The sequence below is a fragment of the Balaenoptera musculus genome, chromosome 2, assembly GCF_009873245.2.
Source record: "Balaenoptera musculus isolate JJ_BM4_2016_0621 chromosome 2, mBalMus1.pri.v3, whole genome shotgun sequence".
NCBI classification, from domain to species: domain Eukaryota; kingdom Metazoa; phylum Chordata; class Mammalia; order Artiodactyla; family Balaenopteridae; genus Balaenoptera; species Balaenoptera musculus.
Genome location: NC_045786.1, coordinates 90,648,395 through 90,675,548, shown reverse-complemented (window position 1 = coordinate 90,675,548; position 27,154 = coordinate 90,648,395). Strand labels below are relative to the sequence as shown.

The window sequence follows — 27,154 nt, the reverse complement described above, 5'->3', positions numbered from 1 at the left end:
GCCTCTCTGGCTCTGGCTTTGGCTTTGACGAGGGGCAGCGGGTTTAGTACAGGCCCCAGGGGCGGGGGCGGGGTGGAGGCTGCTACCTGTAGCTCCAAGGCCTGATGCAGCTGGAGCTGGTGCTCCTGCCAGGCCCCTTCCAGGCTGTTCAGCTCCCGGTCTAAACCAGCCGGGGCCTGGCGGATGTCGGGGGGTGGATGGGTGCCAGGCGGCAAGCAGTCGTTGCCCAGTGCTTCGGGCCAGGCTGATGCTGTCTGTTCGGGCATCCAGCTTGGCCTGTAAAGAGGACTGGGCTCAGATCCCAGAGGCTGAGGCTTCCTGAGTGGGAGGGAAGAGGCCCAGTGGGAAGGAGGAGAGGTGAGGAAGACAACTGAGGGAGTTAGAGGGAAGAGGAGAAAGGCAGAGGTAGCCGATGCCGAAAGAACCCAAGAGAAAAGTGGGATCACAGTAAGGGGGAGGCCAGAGAGGAGGCGAGATCCCAGGAAAGGCCTCAGGGTCTGGGCCGCTCACCTTGCGCTCCTGGTGTTCCTCCAACATGCTCTGGACATCCGCAAGGCTGCTGGGGGTGCTCTGGGCGTCCATCTCAGCTCGTAGCCTCTGGGCCCAGATCAGCAATTCCTGCAGCGTTGCCTGCCGCTTCTGAGCTTGGTGCAAGGCATCCAGCGACTCCTTCCTGCCATAGGGTTCATCAGCTAGCCCTAGGGCCTCTGAGCCCCTTTCCCCCACCAGTGCCTTCTGTCCCTGAATCCCCTCAGCCAAAGAAGGGCCCATGGGCTGGGAATTAATAGGGTGGCGATACAGATGGTTATAGAAGGATGGAGACAGACTCTTAGGGAAGGGTGGGGATTGAGACGCTGCAGGGGATGGGTCAGCGAGAGCGGTGAGGGAAAGAGGCCTGGGGGTTTGTACCGCTTCTGGGCCCCACTCCGGAGCTGCCACCAGCTGCCCATCATCGCCTGCTGCTTGCGGCCCAGGCTGTGGGCGGCCTCAGGGCTTCTCTGGCGGAAGTGGCCTACCTCATGCTCTACAGGCTGTGCGGGAAGCCAGCGTCAGCGGCTGGGGCAGGGAGGCAGGTGGTGCTCAGGGGAGCCCAGCCTGTGGTTGTACAGCTGAGTGGACCTGGCTGGCTCTTGGTCCTGAGCACGCCCCCGCCCCGCCGCGTGCCTGCCCAGGGTCCCACGGAGGAGGTGCCCTGGGCCTGGGGCCACCTCCACACCCAGCTGCACACCTCCACCTGGGCCTGGATGAGGCCTATTTCCTGCTCCAACTCCTCGCGTTTCCGCCTCAGCCTCTGCATGCTCGCCAGATCTTTCCCACAGTCCAGGGCCTGGACCAGGGTGGCCTGGGGAGGAAGGGGGCATTATTATCAGCCTTTTCTCCAGCGCCTCCCTCACTGCAGAGGGGTCGCTGGCCACAGGGTTTCTGTGTGGGAAGCAAGCACCCAGCCTGATTCCCTTCCCAGGGCCCTCCGCGGGCTGGAGCAGGCCGCTGGCCCTGACCACAGGTCCCTTCCTTCTGTGAGGGAGGAAGGTTCCCAGGAGAGACTTGGGGCTGGAGTTTCGCTGTCGGTAGCAACCTCCACGGGTGTCCTGCTTCCACGTGCATGGTCTCACTTGACCCTCGTTCCTTTGCAGGGAACTGAGGTGGGCTGGCCTGGGTGAGGCGGGAACCAGAGGGGCAGTAAGAACAGAGCCCTGTGCATGCTCAGAACAGGGCGCCGCGTGCTTCACAGGAGGCTTCTCAGGCCGCGTACAACTTCCCCGCTCCCACCTCTGCCAGCGTCTAGGCCAGGTTTCTCTGTGGCTGCTGACACAATCCTGGGGCAAACCTCCAATCCCGGGGCAAACCTCCCAGGGCAAACCTGGCCTTGCTCGGGGACAACAGAGGAAACGGTGGGGAGGGGGATGCTCTGGCCTCTGGACTCACAGTGCTTCTGGGAGAGAAAGGCGGCAGGTGGGCCAGCCTCCTAGAAGCAGATGGGGGCTTCTAGGTCCGGAGTTGACCCTGAGAACCGCTGGCAGACCCTCGGACGGCCCCCTGATGGGACCTGCCTCCAGGTACCGAGCTGAAGAGGAGAGGCGGGTGAGGGGTGGGACGCGCTGGTTCCCTGGCTGCATCAGCAGTTCCACTGCTCACCTTCTCCCCGATCTGCTGAGTGAGGTCATCCAGCTTTTGGGACAACGTGTGTATCTCCAGGGCCCCTTCAAGTTGCCGTTGGTACCAGAGCATGTTGCCATGGAAACTGTTCCACCTGATGGAGAGGGTGTAAGGCTGAGTCTGAGGTGACCCTCCAGCTCCCTCTACCAGCCCCACTGCTTCCGGCTCTGGGACTGGCCTGTTGTTGAGCTGCTGTCACCGCTGGCAGGTGGTCTTGAGTTGCTCAGGGTCCTGGTTCTTGAACTGCAGGGACAAGTCATTGATGCTCGTGATGTGGGCATCATACACCGTGTCCTGTGGGGGTGCAGGGGGAGGGCATCTGTGGCACCTGCTCCGAGCCCCTTCTCTGCACTGCATCAACACTTGGAGAGTGTGCTCGGGCCTGAGAGAGCTCGAGGAACTGCACGTTTGGGGAGTGGAGGCAGCTGCTTCCTCTGCCGTGGCCAACCCATCCCATGCCAGATGCACTGAGCGAGATGCACCTGGGGCCTGTAGCCCAGGGTCATCTCTAAGGCTAGGAAATCTGCTCCCCAGGTCGGGACCAGGCAGGAGCGGGAGGGCAGGCACGCACTGATGAACAGAAGCTTTTAAAGTTAAAATGCAGCTTCTCAGGATAAGAAAAGCAAAGTAAGGGGTTGAATGAAATGGTGAGTGCCAGCCTCCTTAGGTTTGGGTGTCCCTGTCTCTGGGAGTCACTGGGCTGAGGCTGCCACTGCTTAGACACTGGGTGGGGTTCACGGCTACACGGGGCTGGGGTCCCTGACAGTGGATGGACTGCAGGTGTCCTGCCCCAGTAAAAGCGCCTTGCACTGGTCTACATTTCCAAAGCACTTCCCAATAGGTGTCTCATAGGTGCGCAGGGAAGGGGGTTTCTCTCTTTTATAGAAGCTGGAGCAGAGCTCAGAGACTAACCTGGTGAATTTATGGCAGAGCCAGGACTCAAACCCAACTCCTCAAGTCTATCTAACACTCTTTCTCCTACAGCATCTGGCACAGTGGCTGTGAAATTCCACCGTTAGTAAAGGCCATCTTAGATTGGAGCACTGCAGCCTTTTAAAAAAGTCATCTACTTACTTCAGGGGGTGAGGTTAGCATGTCTGGGCTCTTAATACATGATTGTGAATGCACTTGGCTAATTTCTTTCCTCTATACTGCATAAGAGAAATTGATTTTGGTGTGTGTATGAGTAGGGGGTGGGGAGGAGATGCAGAGTTCTGAGCAATTGCAGTTTATTGATTATCTACTACACCCAGGCATACATGCATTTTTTAAAAAAAATTTTGAAATAATCATAGATGCACAGGAAATTGCACAGTGTGTAATGAAGGCCCATGTACCCTTCCCCCAGCTTCCCCTGATGGTAACATCTTACATAACTATAGTGCAATATGAAAACCAGGACATTGACTTTGGTATAACTGTTAACTAGACTACAGACTTTATTCAGAGTTCAGCAGCTTTTACACGCATGCACCTGTGTGTGTGTGGGAAGGTATAGTTCTAGGCAGTTTTATCACATGTGTAGATTCCTGTAACCACCACCATACGTGTATGCTCTCTTACCTATGAGGTAAGCCGTATCCTCATTTTAAAGATGAAGAAACTAAGGCTTGGTGAGGCGAGGGAGCCTGCCTAAGCGAGTTCCGGTCTTAAGCGTGGAGCTGACATGAGGGCCCACATCTGGCTTCAGAGCCCATGCGTGGTCACTGCTTCCTGATGTGGGATGCACTGGCAGGGCCCCCTTACCCCGGCCCAGACTCCTCGGAGCTTGCGGAGCCGCCTGTGGAGCTGCAGGCAGTGCTCAAGGTCCTGGCCCAGGTCGCCGATGTTCACCATCACCTCCTGTGGAGGCTGCGGGTCAAGAAGGCTGCGCTCTGAGCGCCTAGCCCTGGGTGCACCCAGTCCCCAGGCACCCAGCTGCTGGGGCAGTGTTGGGGCAGGTGGCGACTTTGGGAACTTCCTGCCGGGGCTCCCTCCCGCATCCGTCAGTCCCGCAGTCCCACCCCCAGCTCTGTCCCTGCCCAGATGGGTCTCACCATCTCCTGGATCCAGGCCTCTGCAATGTCCGCTGTCTGCAGGAACTCCAGGAAGTTCCGCTTGTCCTCCAGGTCCTGGCCCCGGAGAGCCAGCCCTGCTTCAGCTTCTCCCAGTGCCTGCGGCCTCTGGGAGACCTCTCCCACCAGAGGGTGGCTCTGTGCGAGGAGAGCCTCACCCCCCTGGGGAGAGAGGGGACACCAGGACATGGTGCCTGTCGCTCTCTCTCCTGCTTTTTCTCCATCACAGGCTCCCCCTGCCTCAGACCTTTCGCCTTGGCCATCCTGGCGTCCTCACTTTGGGGCAGGGTGGGGGCTGAGGGCCTGGCTGTTACCTTGGCAACAGAGGTTATGATCTCCTCATGGGCCTGGACCTCAGCCTCGAAGGCCTGGTGTTTCTGCACGTGCCTCAACTTATCTTTCAGGTCCCCAGGAGGGACTGGTTCTTTCAGCTGCTGGAGTCACTCCTGGATCCCGTCCTCGGCCTGGTGTGGCGGCGGGGGGGGGGGACATGAATCTCATGATGCTGATGCTGCCTCGTCCACAGAGACGTCCCATACGCCTGCCCTCAGCTGTGCCCAGGTAGCTGAGTGCTGGCCCAAGGGTGGGGCTGGGCAGTGCCTGGGAAATAAGATCCAGTGATCTGAGCCCAGGAAGACAGCTCCAGGCCCAGATGGCCCCTCGGCCACACAAAGGGGCTGGCCAGGGGTTGGCTTGGGTGGGACCTCATTTTGGAGGTGAGGCTCGCCTGCCCCGGGGCCCTGGACTTCTCTGCTCCCTCCCAATGCCTCTCTTTGCCCTGGCTCTGTGAGAGCTTAGGAAGCAGCGGGGTCTCTACATACAGGGTCTTCAAATCAAATGTCTGGGCTCCAGCATGGCCTCTGGGAAAGCCATTTAACTCTCCAAACTTTAGTATCCTCATCACAGGGCTGTGGCGAGGCCTGAACGAGCCCGTGAAGGTGGACGTCATCTGTAAACTGGCAAATGTGGCCCAAGTGGAAGGTACTGGGCTGGAGAGGCCCTCTGACCTGGATGGCGGCCCTGATGAAGGCAGTCATCAGCAGGGAGGCGTGCAGGGTGTGTCCCCGGCTCTCCGCCAGCTCCTTCACCCGAGCCCGGCGCCCTAGCACGGTGCGGAGCAGGTCCTGCGCCCTGGGGCCCCCGAGCATCTTCACCTGCTCACACAGAGCCGCCTCCGGTGGGTGGGGTGGGGCTGGGGGGAACTCAGCTCTCGGTTCCTCATTCGGGGAGGCTGGAGCAGGGGCTGGCCCACAGGGGAGCCCCGCCTTCAGCCCTGCATGGCCCAAGGCTGGCCGGTCCTCCCAGCAAGCCAGAACCAGCCCCCAGCTCTCCCCCCACTGCCCCCGCTCCACTGCCCTGGGACTACGTGATCTGCAGCCATGTGGCCCCTGTGTCCCTGCAGTGTGGCCCACCCCATCCCAGGCCCTCCTGAGCCACGCGTCTTACTCTGCTCAGTCAGCCCCAGCCAGGTGCCCCTAGCCCCCCAGGCCACCCCCGTACATCAGCATTACCTGTGGGTACACACCGAGCACCCACGTCCCCCATTGAGAACTCTCCAAGTTCCCAGACTCCGACCACCCCACCTTGACCACGCCCAGGATCCCCCAAACCCATTCCCTTCTCGTCCTGGGCAGTCAGCACCTTCTGGAATGTCTCATGCTTGCGAATCACCTGCTCCACCTGTTCCACAGAGTTCCCCAGGGCACTGGTTCTCCGGAAGACCTGGCTCAGCCCACGGAAAAGTCAAAGAGGCCATCAGGGACTGTCCAGACAGCCAGGCCCCCACCCCCATTTGCAGCCGTCTGGGTCGAGGCAGTGCACAGCCTCTGGGCTCCACATCAGGGAAAGGGCCAGAGCCCCAGGGAGCAAGAGAGCAAGTGGGGGAGAGGGCAGAGAGGAGAAGAGGGAGCGCTAGTAGGCTACGGGGTGAGGGCACCTGCCTCCCGGGCCGTGAGGGTCTCGTCCAGGTGGCCGCACTTTCTGAGGAAGAGCAGCTCCCGGTGCCTGGCCTGCAGCCTCTCCTGTTTCTGCTCCCAGGCCTGGAACACCTGCTCCTGTTTGTCCCACAGGACTTGCAGCCCTTCCTGGACCTGGGCATGAGCATGTGGAGAGCCTGCACTCGGGAGAGCCGCATGGACGAGACAGAAGCGGGTCCCAAGGGAAGCGTCTGAGGAGAGGCCGGCGTGGCGCAGTGGGGTAGGCACAGGCTCAGTCGGGGTAGGCTGGGGGGGGCGGCACCAGGAAAGGGGGGCCCACCTCCTTGATGGATGTCCCTGCAGCCAAAAGTGCCTGCTGGCCCACCTGGGCAGCCTGCTGGTGCAGCTCCTCCTGGGCCTCCGGCACTGCCCGAAGCTGTCGGTGGGCGCTGAGCTTCAGCGTGCGGGCCACTGCCGGGCTCCTGGGAGATCTCCTCCACCTGCAGCTCCTGTCACACACAGGCGCCCAGGAGGTGCAGTCCCGCACCTGGATCCCAAGGAGACGGAGGGAGGGAGTTGGGTGAGGGCTGGGCTGGGTGGCAGAGAACCAGCCTCTGAGGCACAACCGCAGCCTGCCTGGATCCACTCACACACTGAAGCGGTCCCAAGCTGCCCCAGCTCAGAGCCCAGGTGAGGTTCATGAGGCCTGTGGTCACCTTGTTGCTCCGTTGTTGTCCAACCCAATCCCCCCAGGTCTACTAAACTTCCAGAGGTGCCAGACCAGCCTCCTCCTCGCCCTGCCCATGACTTCTCTCCACCCTAGGCTTTCCCTTGCCCCTCTTGCTTAGAAGTTCTTCTCCTTCCTTCCATCCCTTCCAAGCTCACGTGTTCATCAAGGGCCAAGGCCTTCTTTGCCTTGTGAAGCCTTCCCTGCCCCCCTGACCTCCTGACATCTCACTGCTTGCCTTGTCCTCCAGTTTAATACTCCAGTTTAATACTGGATCTCCAGTTTAATACTTACAAACACTCTTCTGTTGATTTGTGTACAAACACATGTTAGAGCTGGAGCGGCCTTGGATCTTTGTCCCAACACCTCATTGCACAGATGAAGAAAGGTAAATTGTACATTGTGTGTGAGGGAGTTTTGTAACCTTCAGACGCTCACACACAGTGGGTAACAAGCTAGGGGTAAGTGCCTTGCTCGAGCCCATGCTGCTAGAAAGTGGCAGAGTTGGGTCTCTAAACTCAAGCCTTTTTGCTGTGTTATAGTTTGGGTCTCCCTGTCTATCAGGCACTGGGATAAGGGGACTCCTAGGACACCCACAGCCAGGGCCCACTGTCCCAATCTAACTCTCTGGGGTATTAGGCTCATCCCCCCCCCCCCCAGCTAGATAGGCTCCCTGACGGCAGTGATTCCATCTTTCACAGGCTCCATATCACCTCCTCTCCCCACTCACAGCTCCTAGCAGAGAGCTAAACACAGATGTTAAAAAGATGCCAGCTGATCCAGAGGTCACTGTCTAGGACATTCAGATCTCCAGTTCTGGGCTTTCCTGGGCTGTTTCTCCTCCTGAGCTCTGGCTGGGACCTCTGCCTCCTAACTGCACTGTCACTCACCTGGGCTGGTGTTGACCCAAACCTAAGGAGTCACCGCTGCGTCCCCCGCGCTCAGCCCTCTGCCTGGCCAGACAGACACCCACACTTGCCCAGTGCTCTTCCTCCTCGTGTCCCTGCTCGTCTTCCCTCCAGGGTTGGAGGGTCTCATTAGTGCATGCACACTCACGGTACAACACACACACACACACAGAGCCCGGGGAGGGAAGAGCCCTCACCGCTGCATGGAAGCCGGCCAGGAGCCGTGCCCGCTCCAGCTGGGCCTGGCGCTGCTCCACGTGCAGCTTCAGGGCCTCCCAAGCCTGCACCAGGGCCCGCTGCCTCTGCTGCACCGCCACCCCACCTTGACCACGCCCAGGATCCTCCAAACCCATTCCCTTCTCGTCCTGGGCAGTCAGCACCTTCTGGAATGTCTCATGCTTGCGAATCACCTGCTCCACCTGTTCCACGGAGCTCCCACGGTGTGAATCACCTGCTCCCACTGTTCCACGGTGCAGCTTCTGCACCGTTCCTCCAGCCTCCAGCAGCTCCTGAAGCTGGGGGCAGGTTAGTGATAGGGAGGGAAGGGTCGTGTCCTCCTAGAGGCTGAAGGGCCTGCCTATCCCACGGCTCCCTCCCGGGGCCCTGCCCTCCATGCACAATGGGCCTGACGGGCGGCCCCGAGAGCCGAGCCGGGAAAAGCTAGAGAGAAGATGGGCAGGCCTGAGGGGGCCTGCGGGGGAGAGGCAGCCAGACCTGGGCTCACCTGCCGCTCAGTGCCCACGAGTTCACGCTCCAGCCCCGTGTCTCCTCAGCCGGGCCCCCAGCCCACACAGGTCCCGGGCCACACCACAGGGGAGGCTTGTGGCTTTCTCCCGAGGAAAGGAGATGGCCACGGGGATCAGGACTGGAGGGTGGGGCGCTGATCCACTTCTAGAAAGAACCCCCTTCCTCCTCCTGGGCTCACACCTGGACCTGGGTGAGGGCTTCCAACAGACCTCTGTGAACTTTGAGGGTGATCTCAGCATCTCGGAGCAGGCGGCTGTGGGCCTGGGTCAGCGCCCACAGCTCCAACCGGGCAGCGCTGCGCACAGGCGTCCGGGAGACGGGCAGCAGATCAGCTATTCACCCAGCACCTCGTTCCGCCCCCTCTGCTAGGCTGGTCAGCCCTCCTGCTCTCTGGGCTGCATCCAGGACTGGCCCAAATCTCCCCTTCTTAACCCCCTCTCCTGTCTGGCCCTGGCCCTGGAGCCTCTCTTTCTAGCTTTGCTTTGAATTCAGTCCTTTGCTGTTGTCACGCTCAGCACTTAACTGATTCCTGTGCTCTTTGATACTCCTTACATCTTGTGCCTTCGAGTCTCAATAAGTCAACCAGATTACAATCGTTCCTCTCCATTCCTCATTTAACTCAGTAAACTCTCCCTGAGCTCCTAAGGCTGGGTCAGGCTCTGCGCTAGGGGTTATGAACGAGGATGACCTTGCCTCAAAGCTCACAGGTTGGGGGAGGATCCAAACCAGCCAGTGGGCAGCTAGGCAGTGTTCCCACAGCCCCTCCTCCAAGTCCTGGGAGCCAGAGGTTTGGAAAAGTGTCCCTGGGGGTCTGGGCAGGACTCTCTGACCTGCACCCGTGGCAGGCTCGGCTTCCCTGGAAGCATCCTGCTTTCCCGACACCTCAGGTGCAGACAGAGCCAGTGTAGCCCCGGGAGCACGTGCCCTCTAACAGTCCAGCACCTGCCTGCCCAGCACCCTCCCCCAAACCCATGCCCTGGGTCCACTGGGCACTCACTGCAGATCCTGCTGCATCTGACGGGCCTTGGGGGCAGCGCTGTGCCCACATTCTAGCAGGCTCTCTGCCAGCTGCTGGCGGGTTGCCACCCGTTGGCCCCCCATCTCTACTTGGTGCTGAAACTTTGCAAGCTTGGTGCAGAAGCGCTGAGGGGAGAGGGGAGTAGGTGACAGAGTGGCCCCTAGCTGGCGAGACAGCAAGCAGCCTGGGGAGTGAGGCACCTCAGTGACATCTGGACCATGGGAGGTTGGATGGCCGCAGGGCCTGCCCACTCTACCCAGAGGGCCTGTCCTCAGTCAGGGCTCATGACCCAGGGCCCCCTTCTCCACACAGCCCAGCCAGCCGCCTGCCCCCAGCGTCCTGCCTCGGGGCTTCCTCCCTGCCCCCGGCCTCCTCTCACCAGAGCGTCCTGGCAGTCCTCCCCAAGGCTCTCTCCTCCTCTGACTGCCTGCTTCTAGCTGGCCAGCTGGCCCTGCAGGTCCTCGGCCTCCCTCATGAACTCGTGCATCTTCAGGGTCCCCTCCAGCTCCCGCTCCCTGTGGGGATAGCCCGTGGTTCCCCAGAAGTTAGCTGCCCACCCCCCTGGGGACAGCTGGCCCAGCCAAAACAGGTGACCTGAAGGAGGAGGTTATTCATGGTCTCTGCCCCAGCTTGAGGCTCTGGATTCAGGGAGAAGTAAACATAAGACGGCCAGAATAGGGCAGGTGAGGGTGTGGATGTGGGGAAGAGATGGGGAGCCAGGAGCTGGGGGTCCAAGTTCCTGCCCAGTGGGCCCTCCCTGAGGAATTTACAGAAAGGAGAGCAGCACACAGCAAGGAACCATCTGCCATCTCCGTGGGCCTGGGGTCACGGGCTCCTCCCAACTCAGGGTCATGGCATGGAAACAGCCAACCGTGGCTAGGCCCCCTAAACCTGGGGAGGGGTACAGCGCCCCTCACCGTGTGGCTGCCAACTCCTGCAGTGCCCGCAGCCGCTCCCGGAGCCTCTCCTGCACCACGCCCAGCTGCACAGGGGCCTCGGGGCCAGTGAGGGTTGGGGCTCTCTGGTCAAGCTCCTCCATGGAGCTCCAGTAAGAGCCAGTTCCTGTTGCAGGGCCTGCCAGCACGCAAGGCTCAGACTGGGTGACTCATTCATCTATTCATCTACCCACCCTCCTGTCCATTCACCCGTTGATCGCACGCCCATCCTTCTCCTCCTTCTACTCATCCACCCACCCCAACCCATCCGCTCACTCACACACCCGTCATCCACCTACCCAACAGTGATGGGGTTCCTTACTGTTCCATGAAAGTGAAGACCCAGTCTGTGCCCACAGAGGGCTGTTTAGCAGGGAAGGGTGAATGATGGGTCATCTGGGCCAAGGAAGAGAGGCCACAGGGGGCGTGGTACTGGCCCCAGCATCGCAGTATAAAAAATGGATGGAGTTAAGCGAGCTGCCCAGGAGGCCTGGGACACTGAAGCTCCATGAGGCCATGGCTACAGGCACGTCCCTTAGGAATGGCTCCCTGAGAGTCCTCAGTCAGGACCCTGAAACACTGACCACTAGGGCTATGTAGACAAAACGCCCAGACAGCAGGACACTTCAGTGACGAGAGGAACCAGGACTGCTGTGGGGTCAGGGCTTGTGGTTCTGAGAGACAGACTGCAGGAAGGAGGAGGGGGCTCCAGGCCTCCCGTGCTTTAATCAGGGATGCTCATGAGGTAGGTTTCAGGCACGGTGTTTGGTTAACTCAAAGCGTGGTATTCAACGTGTGGGAGGAAGAAGGCTGTGGAAGACGTGGGGAGGGCTGGAACAGGTGACACCCCCAAGAGAGGAGAAAAGTGCCAGGGGGAGGAGAAGAAGCAAGAAGAGAAGGCAGAGAAATCCTGAGGCCACAGGAGTGTGGACCACTACAGAGATGAAAGAAGTGGGATGGGCTCTTCAAAGGGGTGGTGCCTGAAGAAGGGGTGGGGAACTGGGGGTGAGCAGGGGGCCCTGCAGGATTTGGGTGGGGGTGGGGAAGGGGCTGGACAGCCTTCAGGAAGAAAGAGTGGGGCTCTGTGCCTCCGAGAAGCAGGATGTGCCCTTTGGGCGTGTGACAGACCCCTTTCTCATGGCCCATCATCACCCCAGTCCAGACCATGTGGGAGATGCTCAGGACACATTACCTCGTGCTTCTTGATGAGCCTGACCGTGCCTGTCTCGTCCCCGCCACAGTCCTGACTGCTCACCAGAGGCCACTTCTCCCCCACTCAGTCCTCCAGCTCTGATACGTCCAGGAAATACTATCAAGAATGGTGCCAACTCACCCTGACGATCTCAGATGGGACCCTCCATCACCCCTTGGGGACATCATGCCACTGCTCTCCAGCAGGCAGCAAAAAGAGGCTTCTTTGCCCATGGGGACCCAGCAGCTCCGGGCCCAGAGTTCTTACCACTGACCCAGCTCCCTGAGAGTTCCAGGTCCCACAGACCTCACTCGCAGAGGCTGCCCGACTTTGGCTACTTCCCCTGACCCCGTGCCCTCTGCATGCTACCGCGCCTCACAGGCCTGCTCCGGCTCCGCCCAGCGGCCTTCCAGCTTCTGGCACTGCTCCACGATGTGCTGGGCCTGGGGGCGCCCTGAGGCTGCAAGGCTGCGGCCGGAACCCAACACCCGTTGCACCTGTCCCTGGTGGGCTTCCACCTCCGCGCGGAGCTCCTGCCCCAGAATGGCACAAGCGGCTGTCGCCTCTGGGCTTCCCTTAGCCATGGGGTGCCCAGAACAGAGCCGTGGATGCGGCTCCAGGGCTCAGTCATGGCAAAACTTGCTGGCAGAGAAGGGCTGGGGGCAATCAGGCACCCTTGAGTAGCGGTGGAGGGCGTCTAGGGTCTGGGAATGGGACATCAGGGATCCTGGGAAGAAATGAGGACCGTTACCTCGTGCTTGTGGAGAAGACTGTGGGCACCATCCAAGTATTTATCGGAGCCAGCGCTGGGTGCAGGCATATGCTCTGCCACCCAAGTGAGCTCCATGTAGCTCAGGTGGTGGAACCGGTACAGTTCAACGGAGGCCTGCAGCTGCAGTCACTGGGCGGCCAGACATCCCTGAAGGGACTCGAACCTGGGTGGAGGGAGCACATGGGGGATGCTGGGGACAGGTGAGGGGTCACGCTCAGTCCTTTTCTTGGCCCAGCCAGGGACCCATGAAGAAAGAGGTGGGGGTTAGGGAAGCCTCATCTGATGATGGGGAGGCAGCTGGAGAGGGCCCAGACCCCAGCTGAGACAGGCTGGGACCTGGGACCCTTTGCTGCAGTGCTGGCACCTGGACAAACATCTCCTTGCGCAACAGAATACAAAGAAACTATAAGGGACTAAAAATAACTGCATGCATGCCCCATTGGGGCAAATTCTGGACAGAAGATATAAAAACACCAAAAAAGCCCAATTGCCACTTCTGAAGAGCCAAAACAAGAGCAAAAACAGGGTGTCGGGGGCTTCCCTGGTGGCGCAGTGGTTGAGAATCTGCCTGCCAATGCAGGGGACACGGGTTCGAGCCCTGGTCTGGGAAGATCCCACATGCCGCGGAGCAACTAGGCCCGTGAGCCACAACTACTGAGCCTGCGCGTCTGGAGCCTGTGCTCCGCAACAAAAGAGGCCGCGATAGTGAGAGGCCCGCGCACCGCGATGAAGAGTGGCCCCCGCTTGCCGCAACTGGAGAAAGCCCTCGCACAGAAACGAAGACCCAACGCAGCCAAAAATAAATAAATAAATAAATAATAATTTAAAAAAAAACCAAAAAAACAAAACAGGGTGTCAGGACAGAAGTAGGGTACAGCTCACGCCCTTTGCACTCACCACCACCAGAGGGGTGGGCAAAACACCTAAGCCACCGCTCCAGCCCGACAAGCTCATCCCTACTGAGTGAGCAGGCAAACAAGGGAACCTGTTGTTTGTTCTCGCTCCCCGCCTGCTGCAGCAGGGGCCCCAGTAAAGCCTTGCCTGAATTTCTCGTCTGGCCTCTAGTCAATTTCTATTGACGGGAATGACTCTACTCATAAGGGAAGGAGGCTTGGACAACCTCAGGGCCTGTAGCTGCCACCCTGCTGGGCTCCCTGGGTGAAACCACCCTCAGGTTCACATGGTGGCAATTACACACAATGGAGTGGAGACGGAACGAGCAGGCGAGTACCTCTGGAGGTACTTTTGGGTCTCCTCCACGATGGTCTGGGTATTGACCACCTGGGGGGCCTGGGGAACGAGGGCAGCCATCTTGCTGGCCAGCGCCTGGCTCTAGGCCTCCAGCTGGCGGTGCTGTCTCTGCAGCCCCCGGCTTGAGCCCAGGTCCTGCCCCATTTCTGCACTCTGCAGGGCCCCCTCTAGCTGCTCCATCTTCTCCTTGGCTTCCTGGGGAGGGAGGTCGGGCGCTGCGTTAGGCTCTCCACATACAGGCTGGCAAGTGGCCCTTCTTGGGCTCTAAGGCTGCAGTGCTAGTAACATACCAAGTTCACCAATGGCCTTCTGGGGACCTCTCCCACTCCTAACCCGCACCTTCTCCCAGAGCCTCATGAACAGCCCTATCCCCTCACACTTCTTCCTCTCCGGGGGACTCAAGTTGTGCCGAGCACACATGGGTACACAGGACGCAATCCTGGACTGGCCAGTGGTGGGTAAAGCCAGGGTCAACGGGCCGTAGGCCAGAGGCCTCCAAAGGCTGCAGGACTTCCCAGGGCCGCTCCAGAGTCAGCAGAACACCCCGACTCCTCCCCCTCCTTCCCGTCCTGTCTGTTCCCAGCCCAGCCCAGCTTCGGTCTCCCTCCTGTGTCCTGCCCTTCTCTTCAGCCAACCTGCAGCAGCCCCAGGAGCTGGTCCTGTTGCCGAGCCTGCCGGAGCTGCTTCCCATGCTCTGCCATTTGGCGGTTCAACTCTTCCCACTTGCTGCTCAGGCCCTGAAGCCCGGCCTGCGCGTCCTCCTGGGCACGGGGCCTGCTGCTCAACAGCTCTCTCTTAACCTGCAGTGGGCGTCTTGCTGAGCTGCTGGTACCAGGAGGGGCCGTGGCGGGCTGGGCCCAGGGTGCAGCAGTGGTGGTGGTTGGCTGCGAGCTGCACGCCACACGCCACAAGGGCTCGAGCTGTCTGCGTAGCCCTAAATCTGTGGGCAGAGGTGGGAGGGCTTTCCTCTGACGCCTGCGAACAGCGTGGGGTGAGCAGGCACCGGATGGCTGGTGGGAGGGCTGCATTCAGGCAGAGGCGGCAGGCTGCCTCTTAGACCTGAGGGGAAGGGGTGACAGAAGCGTTCTGGGCTAGTTTGGGTGCCAAGACCAGGGGGTGCCTGCTGAGTGAAGGGGGAAACTGGGGGATCCTAATTCCATGGAGACTGAGGTTGATTCTTCCTTCAGTGACCGTGCTCCATGCAAACGTGCTGCGCAGCGGAAACGTGAAGCTGAGCAGGCCCTGCACCCTCTGTCCAGTGTCCCGCACCTGCTGCAGGCCCTCCACGTGCCCCTGGGTGGCCACCAGCTCACGCTCAGCTGTTTTGTTCCACCTGAGTTTCTGCAGGATGTTGCCAGGCTCGGGATGGCTCGTCCGCCAGCATCCGCCACTTCTCCTCCATCCACAGTGTCACCTCTGCCACGTCCTGCTTCCATTCCTGCCCAGGAACCAGGGGAGAGTGGGTATCACAGAGTGGGGGTGAGGGCTGGTATGAGGACCTCTAGGGAAAGGGGTCTTAGGGCGCCCCGAGGGGAAGAGCAGGATGCAGAGCCAATCCCGGGGTGCAGGAGAGGTGGGGCCTGGAGTTACCGCTCCCAAGAATGGACAGGGAAACCAAGATGGGGAGAAAGATGTCTCAGGGAAAACAGCAGAAAGAGGCCTGGAGAATCAGGGTCTGGCTTCACGGTGCCCTGTGCCCAGATAGGAGAAGCATCTGGCTAGGTCCCCGCTGCTCCAGCCGCATCAGATCATGGATGGTCCTCTGTCTCCAAACAGGCTTAAGCTCCGGGAGGCCTGTGAACTAGCCCAGCTCTGAGCCCCGATCATGGGCAGAACAAATATCTGACAGAGTCAAGATCTGCAGCTGGAGCCCATGGCCCGTGCAAGAGCCTGGAGTGTGGCCAGAGGCCGTGAGGGCGGGGAGCAGCCGGCTGAGGGAGGGTGAGAGGGTTATTCAAGAGGCCAAGGCTTCGGGCCCAGCTCTGCCTTTGAGCAGTGTGGCCTGAGCCTCAGTTTTCCTCATCTGGAAAAATTGGAGCCATAATGCCTATCTCACAAGGGATGCTTGGAGGTCAATGACATAACATGTGGGAAAGTGCTTTGTAAACTAAAGTGCTCCACATAGCACACAGTTGTTAGTTCAGCAGTGGACTCTTAAGCATCCCTCCCAGGGAGGCCTCATGCACTGGGGCCGGCCCCTCCCCTGGAGCTGGAGGGAAGCCAGCAGCTGCCGAACCCAGGCCGCACTCTCCTGGAGCCTGGTCCACTGTGCCTGGACGCGCGGCAGGTGCTCTCGGACCCGGGAGGGCAGGCAGAGTGGGGGAGGATATGGGGAGGCTCCACTCTGCCTGAGGCTCACCCCGAAGGTCGGACACACCGCAGCCCAGGGTGCACCCCACTGTCCCCCCCACTCCCCGTGCACTCTCCAAGCCTCAGGTCTGTGCAGGCTGAGAAAGAAACCTGGGCTCTGCAGGTGCTGCCCAGTCAGGCCCAGGCTCACTTGTGTTGGCTCTGAGCCAGCTTCTTGCCACGTGCCCGCAGATCCTTTGCTCGAGGGCCCAGGGCATCCAGGAGCCGCTCAAACTCCTGGTGCCGCTGCAGCAGGCTCTGGGCCTCCCCCACGTCCTCCTGGAGATGCAGAGACTGGGGTCATGCCGGGATGATGGGGGTCAGCACCATCTCACCCACCGCCGACCCAGTGGCCTCCCGCCCAGCCTGGCTTCTAAGCTCCTACTTCCTGGGGTAGGAGGAGCTTCCCAGCTGCACACCCCGAGCTCCATACCGTGAGGCTGCCCAGCTGTAGGAAGGTCTCGTGGTTGGCACAGGTGGCAGTGAAAACATCCACTTCTCGACCAGACCTCTGCAACTTCAACCCCTCCTGCAGCCGCTGCTGTCTTTGCTCCCAGGCTGCCTTCAACTCCCTGCCTTGCTGGCCCAGGAGCCTCAGGGTACCGGCCGCCTCTCGGGAGTCCGGGGAGTCCAAGGCTGCCATGCGCTGGCCCTGAGCCTCCAGCCGCTGCAGCCTGTCCAGGACGACAGGCAGAGGGTGAAACCCTGTCTGCTCCCCTTGGCAACCTTCCTCCCCTCTCACCTCCACGGATCGTTCATCTTGGAGCTCTGATGTAAGGGTAACCAGAAGGGGTGTGAGGCTGGTGAGCCCAGGGGTCAGCTTGTCCTGTGGGACAGCTGTGCCCTGGGCCACTAGTGAGACACTGAATGTAACAAGCCCAGCCCAGTACTTGGGACTCACTAGTTTCCGTGCTCCCTGCATGTCACACCTTTGCTCCAGCTGGCCACGCTGATGACGATGACCAGGCAAGTGGCTGTGCTGGGGCAGCACACCCAGAAAAATCACTCAGACGGCCTACATGCCTGACTGGGGCCACCGCAAGCCTGGGTGGAGCCTGGAGCGATTAGGAAGGCACCCACCCCTCTCTGCCGGGTTCGCCCCCAGGCTCACAGCTTGGGAACAGGCCACACCTTTGTCTGAATTAGGAAAAGGCTCCACTTCTCTGAGCTGATGCAGCCCAGAAGCGGGTAGTGGAGTCTAGTGAGCAGGGGATGGGCTGGATTTCAGTGCCCACTTGGCCACCTGTCAGGCTCCTTCACGTGGGGCACAGCCTGCAGACTGTACCCACTCCTGTAGGAGGAGAGGAGGTATCACCATACTAAGGAGGTGGGTGTCTTATTCCCGGGGGACGGTGGGGGGGCTGAGCCATTTCACTCCAGGGGTCCGTGGGGTCTGCGTTACCCAGAATAGGTGGGGAGGCTTGACCACCCTGACAGAGCAATCTACCAGGCTCACCTGCATGGGCTATGGCCAGGCCTGGACTGGATAGAACGTTCCAGGAAGCTCAGACTCTGCCCTAGGTCCCTCCCCAAAGTATGCAAGATGCCTGACCAGTCCTTGGTTGCACCCCGCCTTTGTAAACCTGCCTGAAGCACCATGCCGGACACCAGCCTGGGCCACTCCCCTGGGTGACTGGGCACTTCCTGCCTCTCCCTTTCCAGTACCCCGTCCCCACCGGCTGTGGCCAGCCTGAAGGGTGCCCCACCCGCCCCCCTGTCCTGACCTCTCCTGCTGCAGGTGAATCTCCTCCAGCAGGTCTTGGTGCTCCACCAGAAGCCGCTGGGCTGAGGCCACGTCCACCACCTCCTCTTCCTCGCTGTGCAGCTGAGTCCAGACACCGCCTGCCCACAGCAGCCGCCGGCTCCCCTGCAGAAAGCCCTGGCGGGCCTGCGCCTCGGCCTGGGCCCGGGACCGTCGGGTCACTTGCTCCTGCACTCGCTCCAGCAGCCCCTGTGGCATCTCCACCTGTCCCTGCAGGGACTGGCTCTCTGTGGGGCCCAGGTCCTCGACCCTGTGAGACAGGGCCCACCGCCTAGTCCGGGCCCCGCCCTGGGCCCAGTGCCCGGGCCTGTGCTCCCCAGGGCCAGTGGTGGCGACTCTGAACTGGCCCCTTACCCTCCACCTAGGGGCAGCAAGCACGTGCGGCTCTCCCTTTCGCCATGAGCACGTTCTCATACTGCTCCCCAACCTGTGCCCTGCCCTTCGGACAGCACATCCTGCCCGTCCTCCCCACCTCAATTTCTGTCCTCTTCCCCATTCCAGAACCCTGCTCAGGCCTTCACGGTGCCGAACCCAGGCCGTACTCGCTAGCGGCCCTTTGCCTCTCTCCCGCGCCAGCATCTTCTGCTGGCTCACTTGACAGCGGTGGCTGTCCTCTAAGTGCCCCGGCTCCAGGGTTTCTAGCTGGAGTATCATGTCTTGCAGCTGGACCCATGTGGTTCCACACGCCTGCAGAAAACCGCACACATGCGTGGTGCATGCCAGCTGTGTTTCCTTCTCTTTCTTCAGGGCCTCCAGCTGCTCCCACCTGGACAGAGGGAGCAGGGCTGTCTCAGGGATGTCACGTCACAGGGACACCACCCTGTCCATCCTGGGGTCTTGGCCGGAGGCTCGCATGACAGAAGCTGCCAGGCTGGCCATCCCCACGCCCTCTCCTCTCTGCCTCTGACATGTCCAGTCTTTCTTCCTGGCATCTTGGGGGTCAGGTGAGCTGGCACTCAGGCCCGGGCACTGCATCCAGGCTGCCCCCCTCACCTTGCACTCCCTCCTCATGCTCACCTGCAGCTCAGTTCCTCCTGCTGTCGCTGGATTTTGGGGAAATCTCCAGGACATCTCTGCTTCAGCTGCTCAGTGGAGCTGCTAACCTCAGCCCAGAGGCCTCTTCCCACAGCCAGGGCAGTGAAGAATTTCTGGGGGAAAGAGATTCCAGGCCTTGAGGGGACCTTTCTCTTCCCACACCTCCCTTAAGACTAGGAATGACCTCAGATAGGGGCTGTTACAGAGATGTTTGAGCTGCATCCCTCTGAAAGGACAGGGATCTGTGTCCTTAAAGGGCTGGGAGGGCCCTTTAAAAATTCAAGACCAGGCATCTAAATTGGACAGGAAGAAGCAAAACTGTCACTATTTTCAGATATGATTTTACATATAGAAAACGCTAAAGACTCCACCAAAAAACTCTTAGAACTAATAAATGAATTCAGTAAAGTAGTATACAAAATCAATATACAGAAATTTGTTGACTTTCTACACACTAATAGTGAACTATCAGAAAGAGAAATTAAAACAGTCCCATTTACAATTACAACAAAAAGAATAAAATACCTAGGAATAAATTTAACCAAGGAGGCAAAAGATTCGTACACTGAAAACTATAAGACATTGATGAAAAAAATTGAAGAAGACACAAATAAATGGAAAGATATTTTGTGTGCATAAACTGGAAGACTAAAATTTGTATGGAACAACAAAAGATCTCAAATAGCCAAAGCAATCTTGAGAAAGAACAAAGCTGGAGGTATCACGTACCTTGATTTCAAACTATATTACAAAGGCATAGTAATCAAAACAGTATGGTACTGGCATAAAAACAGACACATAGCTCAATGGAGCAGATAGAGAGCCCAGAAATAAACCCATGCATACATGGTCAATTAATTTATGACAAAGGAGCCAAGACTATACAATGGGGAAGGGACAGTCTCTTCATAAATGGTGTTGGGAAAATTGGACAGCCACCTGCAAAAGAATGAAACTGGAACATTATCTTACACTACACACAAAAATTAACACAAAATGGATTAAAGTCTTGAATGTAAGACCTGAAATCATAAAACTCCTAGAAGAAAACATAGTGGGGTAAGCTCCATGACATCAGTCAGATGATGATTTTTTGGATTTGACACCAAAAGCAAAGCAACAGAAGCAAAATAAACAAGTGGTACTACATCAAACTAAAAAGCTTCTGCCTAGCAAAGGGAACCATCAACAAAATGAAAAGGCAACCTATGGAATGGGAGAAAATATTTGTGAATCATATATCTGATAAGGGGTTAATATCCAAAATATATAAAGAACTCACACAACTCAACTGCAAAAAATAATAATAATAATAATATAATTTAAAACTGGGCAGAGGCTCTGAATAGACATTTTTCCAAAGAAGACATACAGATGGCCAAGAGCTACATGAAAAGCTGTTCAATATCACCATCATATGGGAAATGCAAATTAAAACCACAGTGAAATATCACCCCATACCTGTTAGAATAGCTATTATCAAAAAGACAAGAAATAACAAGTGTTGGCGAGGATGTGGAGAAAAGGGAACCCTTGTGCATTGTTGGTGTGAATGTAAATTGGTGCAACCACTATGAAAAATAGTATGGAGGTTCCTCAAAAAATTAAAAATAGAACTACCATATGATCCAGCAATTCTGGGTATTTATCTGAAGAAAATGAAAATACTAACTCAAAAATATATATGCACCCCTATCTTCATTGCAGCATTATTTATAATAGCCAAGATTATGGAAACAACCTAAGTGTCCATCAGTGGATGAATGAACAAAGAAAATGTGATACACACGCGTGCGTGTGCACGCATGCGCGCGCTTGCACTGCAATACTATTAAGCCATAAAAAAAGAATGAAATCTTGCCATTCAGGACAATATGGATGGACCTTGACAGCATTATGCTAAGTGAAATAAGTCAGATGGAGAAAGACAAATACCATATGATCTTACTTATATGTGGGATCTAAAAAAGAAAAACACAACAGGCTCAGAGATTCAGAGAACACATTGGTGGTTGCCAAAGGGGAGGAGTAACGAATGGGTGAAATGGGTGAAGGGAGTCGAAAGGTACAAACTTCCAGTTATAAAATAAAAAGTCATGGGGATGTAATGTACAGCATGGCAACTATAGTTAATAATACTATATTGCATATTTGAAAGTTGCTAAGAGAATAAGTCTTAAAAGTTCTCATCACTAGAAAAATAATTCTGTAACTATGTACGTATGGCGATGGTTGTTACCTAGATTTATTGTTGTGGGCATTTTGCAATAATATACAAACATCTAATTATTACGTTGTACACCTGAAATAATATAGTGTTGTATGCCAATTATACCTCAATTTAAAAACATTCAAGGCCAGCTCCCTCCCTCCCTCCTCCCAGACAGGACCATGGCTAACATGGAGCACTGAGAGTGGATAAGGGGGAGGCAGAAGCATGGTGAGGAGGGAACAGGGCAGGAATAAAGAGGGGCAGCAGGGCCAAGCAGCTAAGACCCCCCCAATGGCTCCAAGGGGACTGTACCTCATACTTGAGCTGCATGACCTCCAAGTTGTGGCCTGGGGCTGCAGTGTTCAGAACAGCCCTGTCTGGTTTGCCAGCCAGGACTGCAGCTCCCCACAGGAGCCACAGAAGCCAAACAGGGCCACCACCTCCTCCAGCCGGGCCCTGCGGTGCTGAGGAGAGGCCGGCCCAGAGGCTGGGGTGAGGGTCAGTGCCCGCCACGGGGTGCTCAGAGCAGGTCCCCCATCACCTCCCAACCAGCAGAGCCCAGGGCCAGGGCCAGAAACGGTCCCTGTCCCACAGCTGGGCTCTGTGCCCTCTGTCAGAGGTGGCACAGGGTAGAGGGCCCCGGCAGAATGTGTGCTTTTGCTCTTGTCCTACTCACATCCTTTGGCTCTTAGGTACAATCCACGCTTCTCGCATGGGACCTGACCCCGCTCCCGGGCCCCCTCCTCTCCAGGCTCTCCTCTAGCCGCTTCTGGGCCTCACCGCTGTGCTCCAGGCACCCTGGCCCTCATTCCTCCATTGGGACTCTTTCCTGCCTTTGCACAGGTCCTGCCTAGAACGCTCCTCCCTGCCATCTCCCCCTGCCCTCCCCCTGGCTCACCTGCTCTCAGCTTCTCATTGTTCAAGTCTCTGCCTAAATGTCCTTCCCTCAGCGACGCCTTCCCTGACTCCCCATCCTGACCTGGGCTCCCCTCTCACGCTCCCATCACACCTGCGTCTAATGACTTGTTTCACATCTTCTCTGCCATGATGTAAGCTCCCCAAGGTCAGGGAGCAAGTCCAGTCACTGCTCTGTCCCTGGGCTCATGGCTCAGGGTCTAGCCCCGAGTGGGTGCTCCATGAACGTTTCTTGAACAAGGAGCGTTACCTCTGCCAGGGTCCGCAGGCCCTCATAGTCCTGGCTCAAGTGGTCCTGTGTCTGGAGGATGGTGTTGGGGTCAAAGTCAGGGTCAGGCTCATCTGGGAGGGCCATCTTCTGGATGCCCCGGGGGCCAGAGTAGCAGGAAACCTCACGCGGGGCCCCTGGGTTTCTTGGGCCTTCTTTCGGAGAGCTCAGCGCAGACACCACCTGTGCGGACAGGACAGAGGCCAGCATGTCCAGAGGGGGCTCCCCGCAAGCAGCAGAAGGCTAGGCTGGGTGGGGCCAGCGGTTGTACCTGGGATTCTTGTTTCATGATGTGGCTGATGGGCACCTGGCTGGGCAGCACCCCCCGTCCTTCAGCTCCCAGGTGTCGGGGCTCGTCTGGTGCAGGGGCTGCCAGGTCTCTCCCGGGAGCTGGGTGAAGTGGGTCCCTGTGGGAGCACAGGTTCTGAGGGCTATGCTGGTCCTGCTCCTCTTCTTGACCCAGGAGCTGGCCAGTGGGGATGGGCGGGGGATTATTTATTACTCAGCCCTGTGCCAGGAGCCCTGGGGGCGAGAAGAGGACGAGGGTCAGAGCTTCCTGTTCAGGGCCTTACGATCTTCTCAGGCTTGCAAGCCCACAGACCTAGAGCTGATGGGACACCTCCCGGGACTGTGCACGGGTAAGCAGAATGTGCATTGTGTGAAATAAATACTACGGGTGTCCAGGGGGGGAAAATGGCTAGAACAGTCTGGGGCTGTTGGGAAAGATTTCATGGACAAGGTGGGCCTCAGTGGGCCTGGCTGGGGGAGTAGGATTTGCAGAGGGGGAGGCAGAGTGGCTCTGGCGGTAGGAGATGGGGCAGAGAGGGGTGGGGGAAGCACAGGCTGGCCCTCCCGATGGGGGTGGACGAGCAGCTGGTCTCTGTCCCTCTGTGCCTCTGGCCCTGGGCAAGGGTAAGACACAGCCGTGGCAGCCAGGCTGAAGAAAAGGAACAGGCACAGAGAAAGACTGGAAAGGGGAAGAAAACAAAGGAAGACTCAGAATTTCGAGCAGCTTCACATCTTTCTTTCTGCTGAGCCCAAAATGGTCTCTTCTTAACTTCCTCCCTTCGGTCTTCAGATGCCCCCGAGAGCCACACAGAATAAATTTATGATGCTCTGTTAAGGTTCCTACATGGGGTCTTGGTCTTATACCTTCTGTAGATGAAGCTCATCTGGACCAGAGGGCAGGGGTACTGGCTGCCCGGCAGTGCTAAAATTTGGGTCCCATCCTGAGGTCTCCCAGTCGCATCTCCATCAACTCTGCTCCAGCCTTCAGGGGGCTCCCTCTGTATGGAGGAGGGAAGGCTCTGCTTAGCTGCCAAAGTGGTTCCCCACCCCCAGGAGAGCGGGCATTTCTGTATCAACCACCCCCATTGGGCAAAGCAAGGGTCTAGAAATGCCAGAGACTAGGACTAACCTCTCTATCAATGCCAGGGCTGGCTGGGCAGTAGAGGACACAAAAGAAGGATAAGGCACCTCCCATTCATTCATTTAAACAATTAGCTCAGACTGGAGAAGGAGGCCACACAGAACAAGAGGAAGGCAATACCAAAAGCAGTGTGTGTTAATATAACTAAGTGCTGGAGTTAAACATCATAGCCACACAGGGAGGGATGGGGTGGATACAGCCCTGGACCAGGAGTTGGGAGGCCTCTCCAGCAGGTGTGAGGGCAGTAATTTGGCATCTGTGAACCTTGGTTTCCTCATCTGTAGAGGAAACCAGACAACTGCTAACACACTGTGGATCTATTTTCAAAAATTGTGAATTATGTGGTCCAGGGAATAAATGCAAAGGAAAAGAGATAGCTCGACCTCGGCTAGGTTAGAACCATAGACTTTTCAGACCTGGTTAGTCTGGTCCTGGTGGTCAGGACCAGAACCCCAGTCAGCTACCGACTACTCCACCAGGCCCCCTCCCAAGATACGAGGACCTGAGCTGCAGCTCTGCAGGTGCATGGGACATGGCTGGTCAGAGAGAGGGCATCTGGGAAATGGAGCTTCCTTGGGATGAGGGTAGAGGGACCAAATGTGAGTGCAGGGTCTGAGGGCTGTGATTTATGCATCTTGAGCTACATGTATGGCTTATTGGAAGACAATTTCAAGCCCTCATAGGGTGGACCGAACTGCCCACCAGGTAGTTATGTGTTTCTTTTAAAACTGGAGGCTCAATGAACTGAGGGAGGGGGTTCAGAAAGCAGTCTGGTGTAGAGATTAGGCCACCCAAAACCTAAAAAGGCCAAGTCAGGAGAGAGAGCCAAATAGGGCTGAAGGCTGAAGGGTCACCTTAGGCCTGGTGGTGAAAGTAAAGGGACACTCCTGGAGGAAACTGATCAGTGCCTGGGAACTGGCGGGTGAAGTGAGCAACGCCAAACTACACTTCGATAACCTCCAACCGTGAGCAGACAGGACTCCACTGTGGGCGGGTCGGCAGGGGAGATGATCTGAAGAGGGGTGGGCACCTCCAAGCCCAGGAGAAGGCCAGGTCAGGGGCCACAAATGCCCTCCCATTTCCACCCTCTGTGTGACCATGGGAGAGCGGGCACAGCACGCACATTTGATGTCGGAGGCCCGTGGGTCTGGGTCCCTGCCCGGTCGGTCCCCGCGCACCAGGAGCGACGACGCCCGGGCTGCGGCCGCCCCGCGGGCTCGTCCAATTGCCGCAGCTCGGCCCCAACGGCGCGCACTGCGCGCTCCAGCCGCAGGTGGCGCCACAGCAGGGCCTCAGCGGCTGCCTGGTTCTGCCCAAAGGACGTGCTCTCCAGCGCTGACCGCTGCTCCCGGAGCCACAAGGCTGCCTCCGCCACGTCGGCGACGTACTGAGGAGGGCAGGCTGGGCACGGGCCGATCCCGCACTCCCCGCCTGGCCGCCCAGCGACCTGCTGGACAAGCAGGGCCGCCTGCAGCCGCGCGCCCCGCCCCGCCGCCCGGGCCCAGAGCCTCTGCCACGCGCCCTACACCGCCGTGATCGGGGCCCGTGTGCACCCAGGTCGCGTCCCCTCCGCACGAGATCAGTGCACACGGACTGGTGGCGGCGGAGCTCGGCTTCTAGGGCCTGGCAGATAGCAGAGCAGGGAGCTAGGCGAGGGGAAGGGCGGGAAGGCAGGGAGAGGGGAACCGGCAGGGCACAGGGTAGTGGGCACCTTGTGTTGCTGCAGGGCCGCAGCGATCTGGCTGAGATCCGGGCCCAGGGCCGCATCCTCCACCAGCTGTTCCCGCTCCCTCAGCCAGGCGTCCTCCTCCTCACAGTTGTGCAGGAGCTCTGCCCGCTGCAGGGTCTGCTCCAGCAAGGCCCGCCTGAGGGACAGCAAGGGCCACAGAAGGGCTCGGGGAGTGACGGGGCTTGGGGAGGGGGTTCCCCAGCAGGCCCAGACACTCCCCCTTAGACAGGAGTTTTCCTTTTCCTGGATGACTCAACAGAGGAGACAAGAGGCCTTGGGGATGAGGGTCAGTGTAGAGGAAGTTGCCAGGCAGCACTGTTTTAAGCTGGGCAGGGGGTAATTTGTGTTACAGAAAAGTTCTGGAGAGGGTAGGGGAGTTCGGGTGAGCTCTTACCGGGACCTGGCAAGAGACACCAGGCTCTGGTGGAGCTGGGCCAGCACCCTGGCCTTGGCCTGCAGCACTTCCACACTAGTGCCCAGGGAAGAATCCAGCTCCGTTGTCTGGTGGGCAGGATGGCTCACGTGGGCGCCATGGGCCGAGATCTGGGCCTCCAGCAGGTCATGCCCCTGAAGCAGCTCCACTACCTCTGCCAGCTGCTGCCCACAGGCCATGGAGATGGCCAGCACCTGGCCAGGGACAGACGAGTGGTCATTAAAGTCCCAGAGAGCTGGGTCCCCGTGAACGCCAGGGCTGGCGCATCCTGCTGTGTTTCCCAGGGATCCGCTGGTCCAGGGCCCACCTGCAGCTGGTTGAGCTGGTTGGAGGCAGTCTACTTCCTGCAGCAGGCTCAGCACAGCCTGCATGCCTGCCATCTGCTTCCTCTGCCCTTGGAGCCGCGGAAGGAGCCGCTCCCAGCACTGAGTGATCTCCAACTGCCTGGGGGATATGAGAATAAGGGTGGTACCCACTGGGCTGGGGTAGGGAAGCTACCTTGGGGTCCACAGTTGCAGGGTGGGGATTGGCTGTCCTGCAGGAGCCTGAGTACCGTGGCTGGAGCTGTGAGCATCCATCCAGTTGGGGCAGTGTCCCCGCCTTTTAGACACAGGCAGAGAAGCTGGAAGGAGGGCTTGGGAGGTTCAGGCCTTCACGGACCCCCAAGCCTTCTTTCCAGTCCTCATCTCAGGTGATAGCAACTCTATCCTTCCAGGTGCCCTGGCCAGAACCTTGATAACTCACTTTCTCACACCCCACATCTGATCTGTGTGCAGATCCTGTTGGATTCAAAATATATGCAGGATCCCACCAATTTCTCATCACCTTCACTGCTTCTCTGGTCTGGATTATTATTATCTCCTTCTGACTTTGCCCTTTCAGTCTATTCCTGACATGGCATCCAGAGTGATCACTGTAAAACAAAAGTTAGATTGTGTCACTCCTCTGCTCAAGCCCTGTCATGAGTGCTTATCTTTTGCTGAGTAAAAACCAAGTCTTTACTGTGTCCTGCAGGGCCCAGCAGGATCTCTGCCACCACCTCTCGCCTCCATACCTCCCTGACCTCAACTACAACTTGTTCACTTGGCCAACACTGGCTTCTGTGCTGTTTTTCAAATATGCCAGGCATGTGCCCACCTTGGGACACTGCACTAGTAGAGTCTGTCCTCATATCTGTATGGCTTCTCACTTCTTGCTGGTCTTTGCTCAAAAGTAAACCTCCTCTGACCACCCAATATAATTCCCTCCCCGCACCTGGGCACCTCATATTCCCCTATTCTGCTTTATTATTTTTTAAAATCACTATCTCACATACTATATATTTCTTCTGTTTTCCTTAGTAGTA

General features: G+C 58.0%; 1 protein-coding gene across 1 annotated transcript in view; it reads right to left on the bottom strand.

Moving 5' to 3' along the window:
- SPTBN5 (spectrin beta, non-erythrocytic 5) overlaps positions 1–27,154 on the bottom strand; it is a 50,944-nt gene that overhangs the window by 15,338 nt on the left and 8,452 nt on the right. Inside the window, 47 exon segments of the mRNA XM_036842010.1 lie at positions 87–191; positions 193–276; positions 511–673; positions 910–1,031; positions 1,229–1,342; positions 2,137–2,251; positions 2,336–2,451; positions 3,904–3,999; positions 4,194–4,373; positions 4,526–4,675; positions 5,219–5,403; positions 5,822–5,933; positions 6,152–6,301; positions 6,468–6,590; positions 6,592–6,647; positions 6,650–6,674; positions 7,960–8,084; positions 8,232–8,277; positions 8,487–8,523; positions 8,525–8,592; positions 8,690–8,804; positions 9,507–9,652; positions 9,907–10,042; positions 10,445–10,580; positions 10,583–10,601; positions 11,655–11,771; positions 12,029–12,187; positions 12,406–12,589; positions 13,658–13,872; positions 14,313–14,477; positions 14,947–15,034; positions 15,036–15,176; positions 16,178–16,305; positions 16,460–16,700; positions 17,751–18,038; positions 18,315–18,554; positions 18,806–18,936; positions 21,348–21,379; positions 21,382–21,499; positions 22,201–22,401; positions 24,822–25,034; positions 25,095–25,180; positions 25,183–25,270; positions 25,359–25,512; positions 25,771–26,003; positions 26,117–26,144; positions 26,146–26,253. Coding sequence (XP_036697905.1) covers positions 87–191; positions 193–276; positions 511–673; positions 910–1,031; positions 1,229–1,342; positions 2,137–2,251; positions 2,336–2,451; positions 3,904–3,999; positions 4,194–4,373; positions 4,526–4,675; positions 5,219–5,403; positions 5,822–5,933; positions 6,152–6,301; positions 6,468–6,590; positions 6,592–6,647; positions 6,650–6,674; positions 7,960–8,084; positions 8,232–8,277; positions 8,487–8,523; positions 8,525–8,592; positions 8,690–8,804; positions 9,507–9,652; positions 9,907–10,042; positions 10,445–10,580; positions 10,583–10,601; positions 11,655–11,771; positions 12,029–12,187; positions 12,406–12,589; positions 13,658–13,872; positions 14,313–14,477; positions 14,947–15,034; positions 15,036–15,176; positions 16,178–16,305; positions 16,460–16,700; positions 17,751–18,038; positions 18,315–18,554; positions 18,806–18,936; positions 21,348–21,379; positions 21,382–21,499; positions 22,201–22,401; positions 24,822–25,034; positions 25,095–25,180; positions 25,183–25,270; positions 25,359–25,512; positions 25,771–26,003; positions 26,117–26,144; positions 26,146–26,253 — 6,082 coding nt within the window.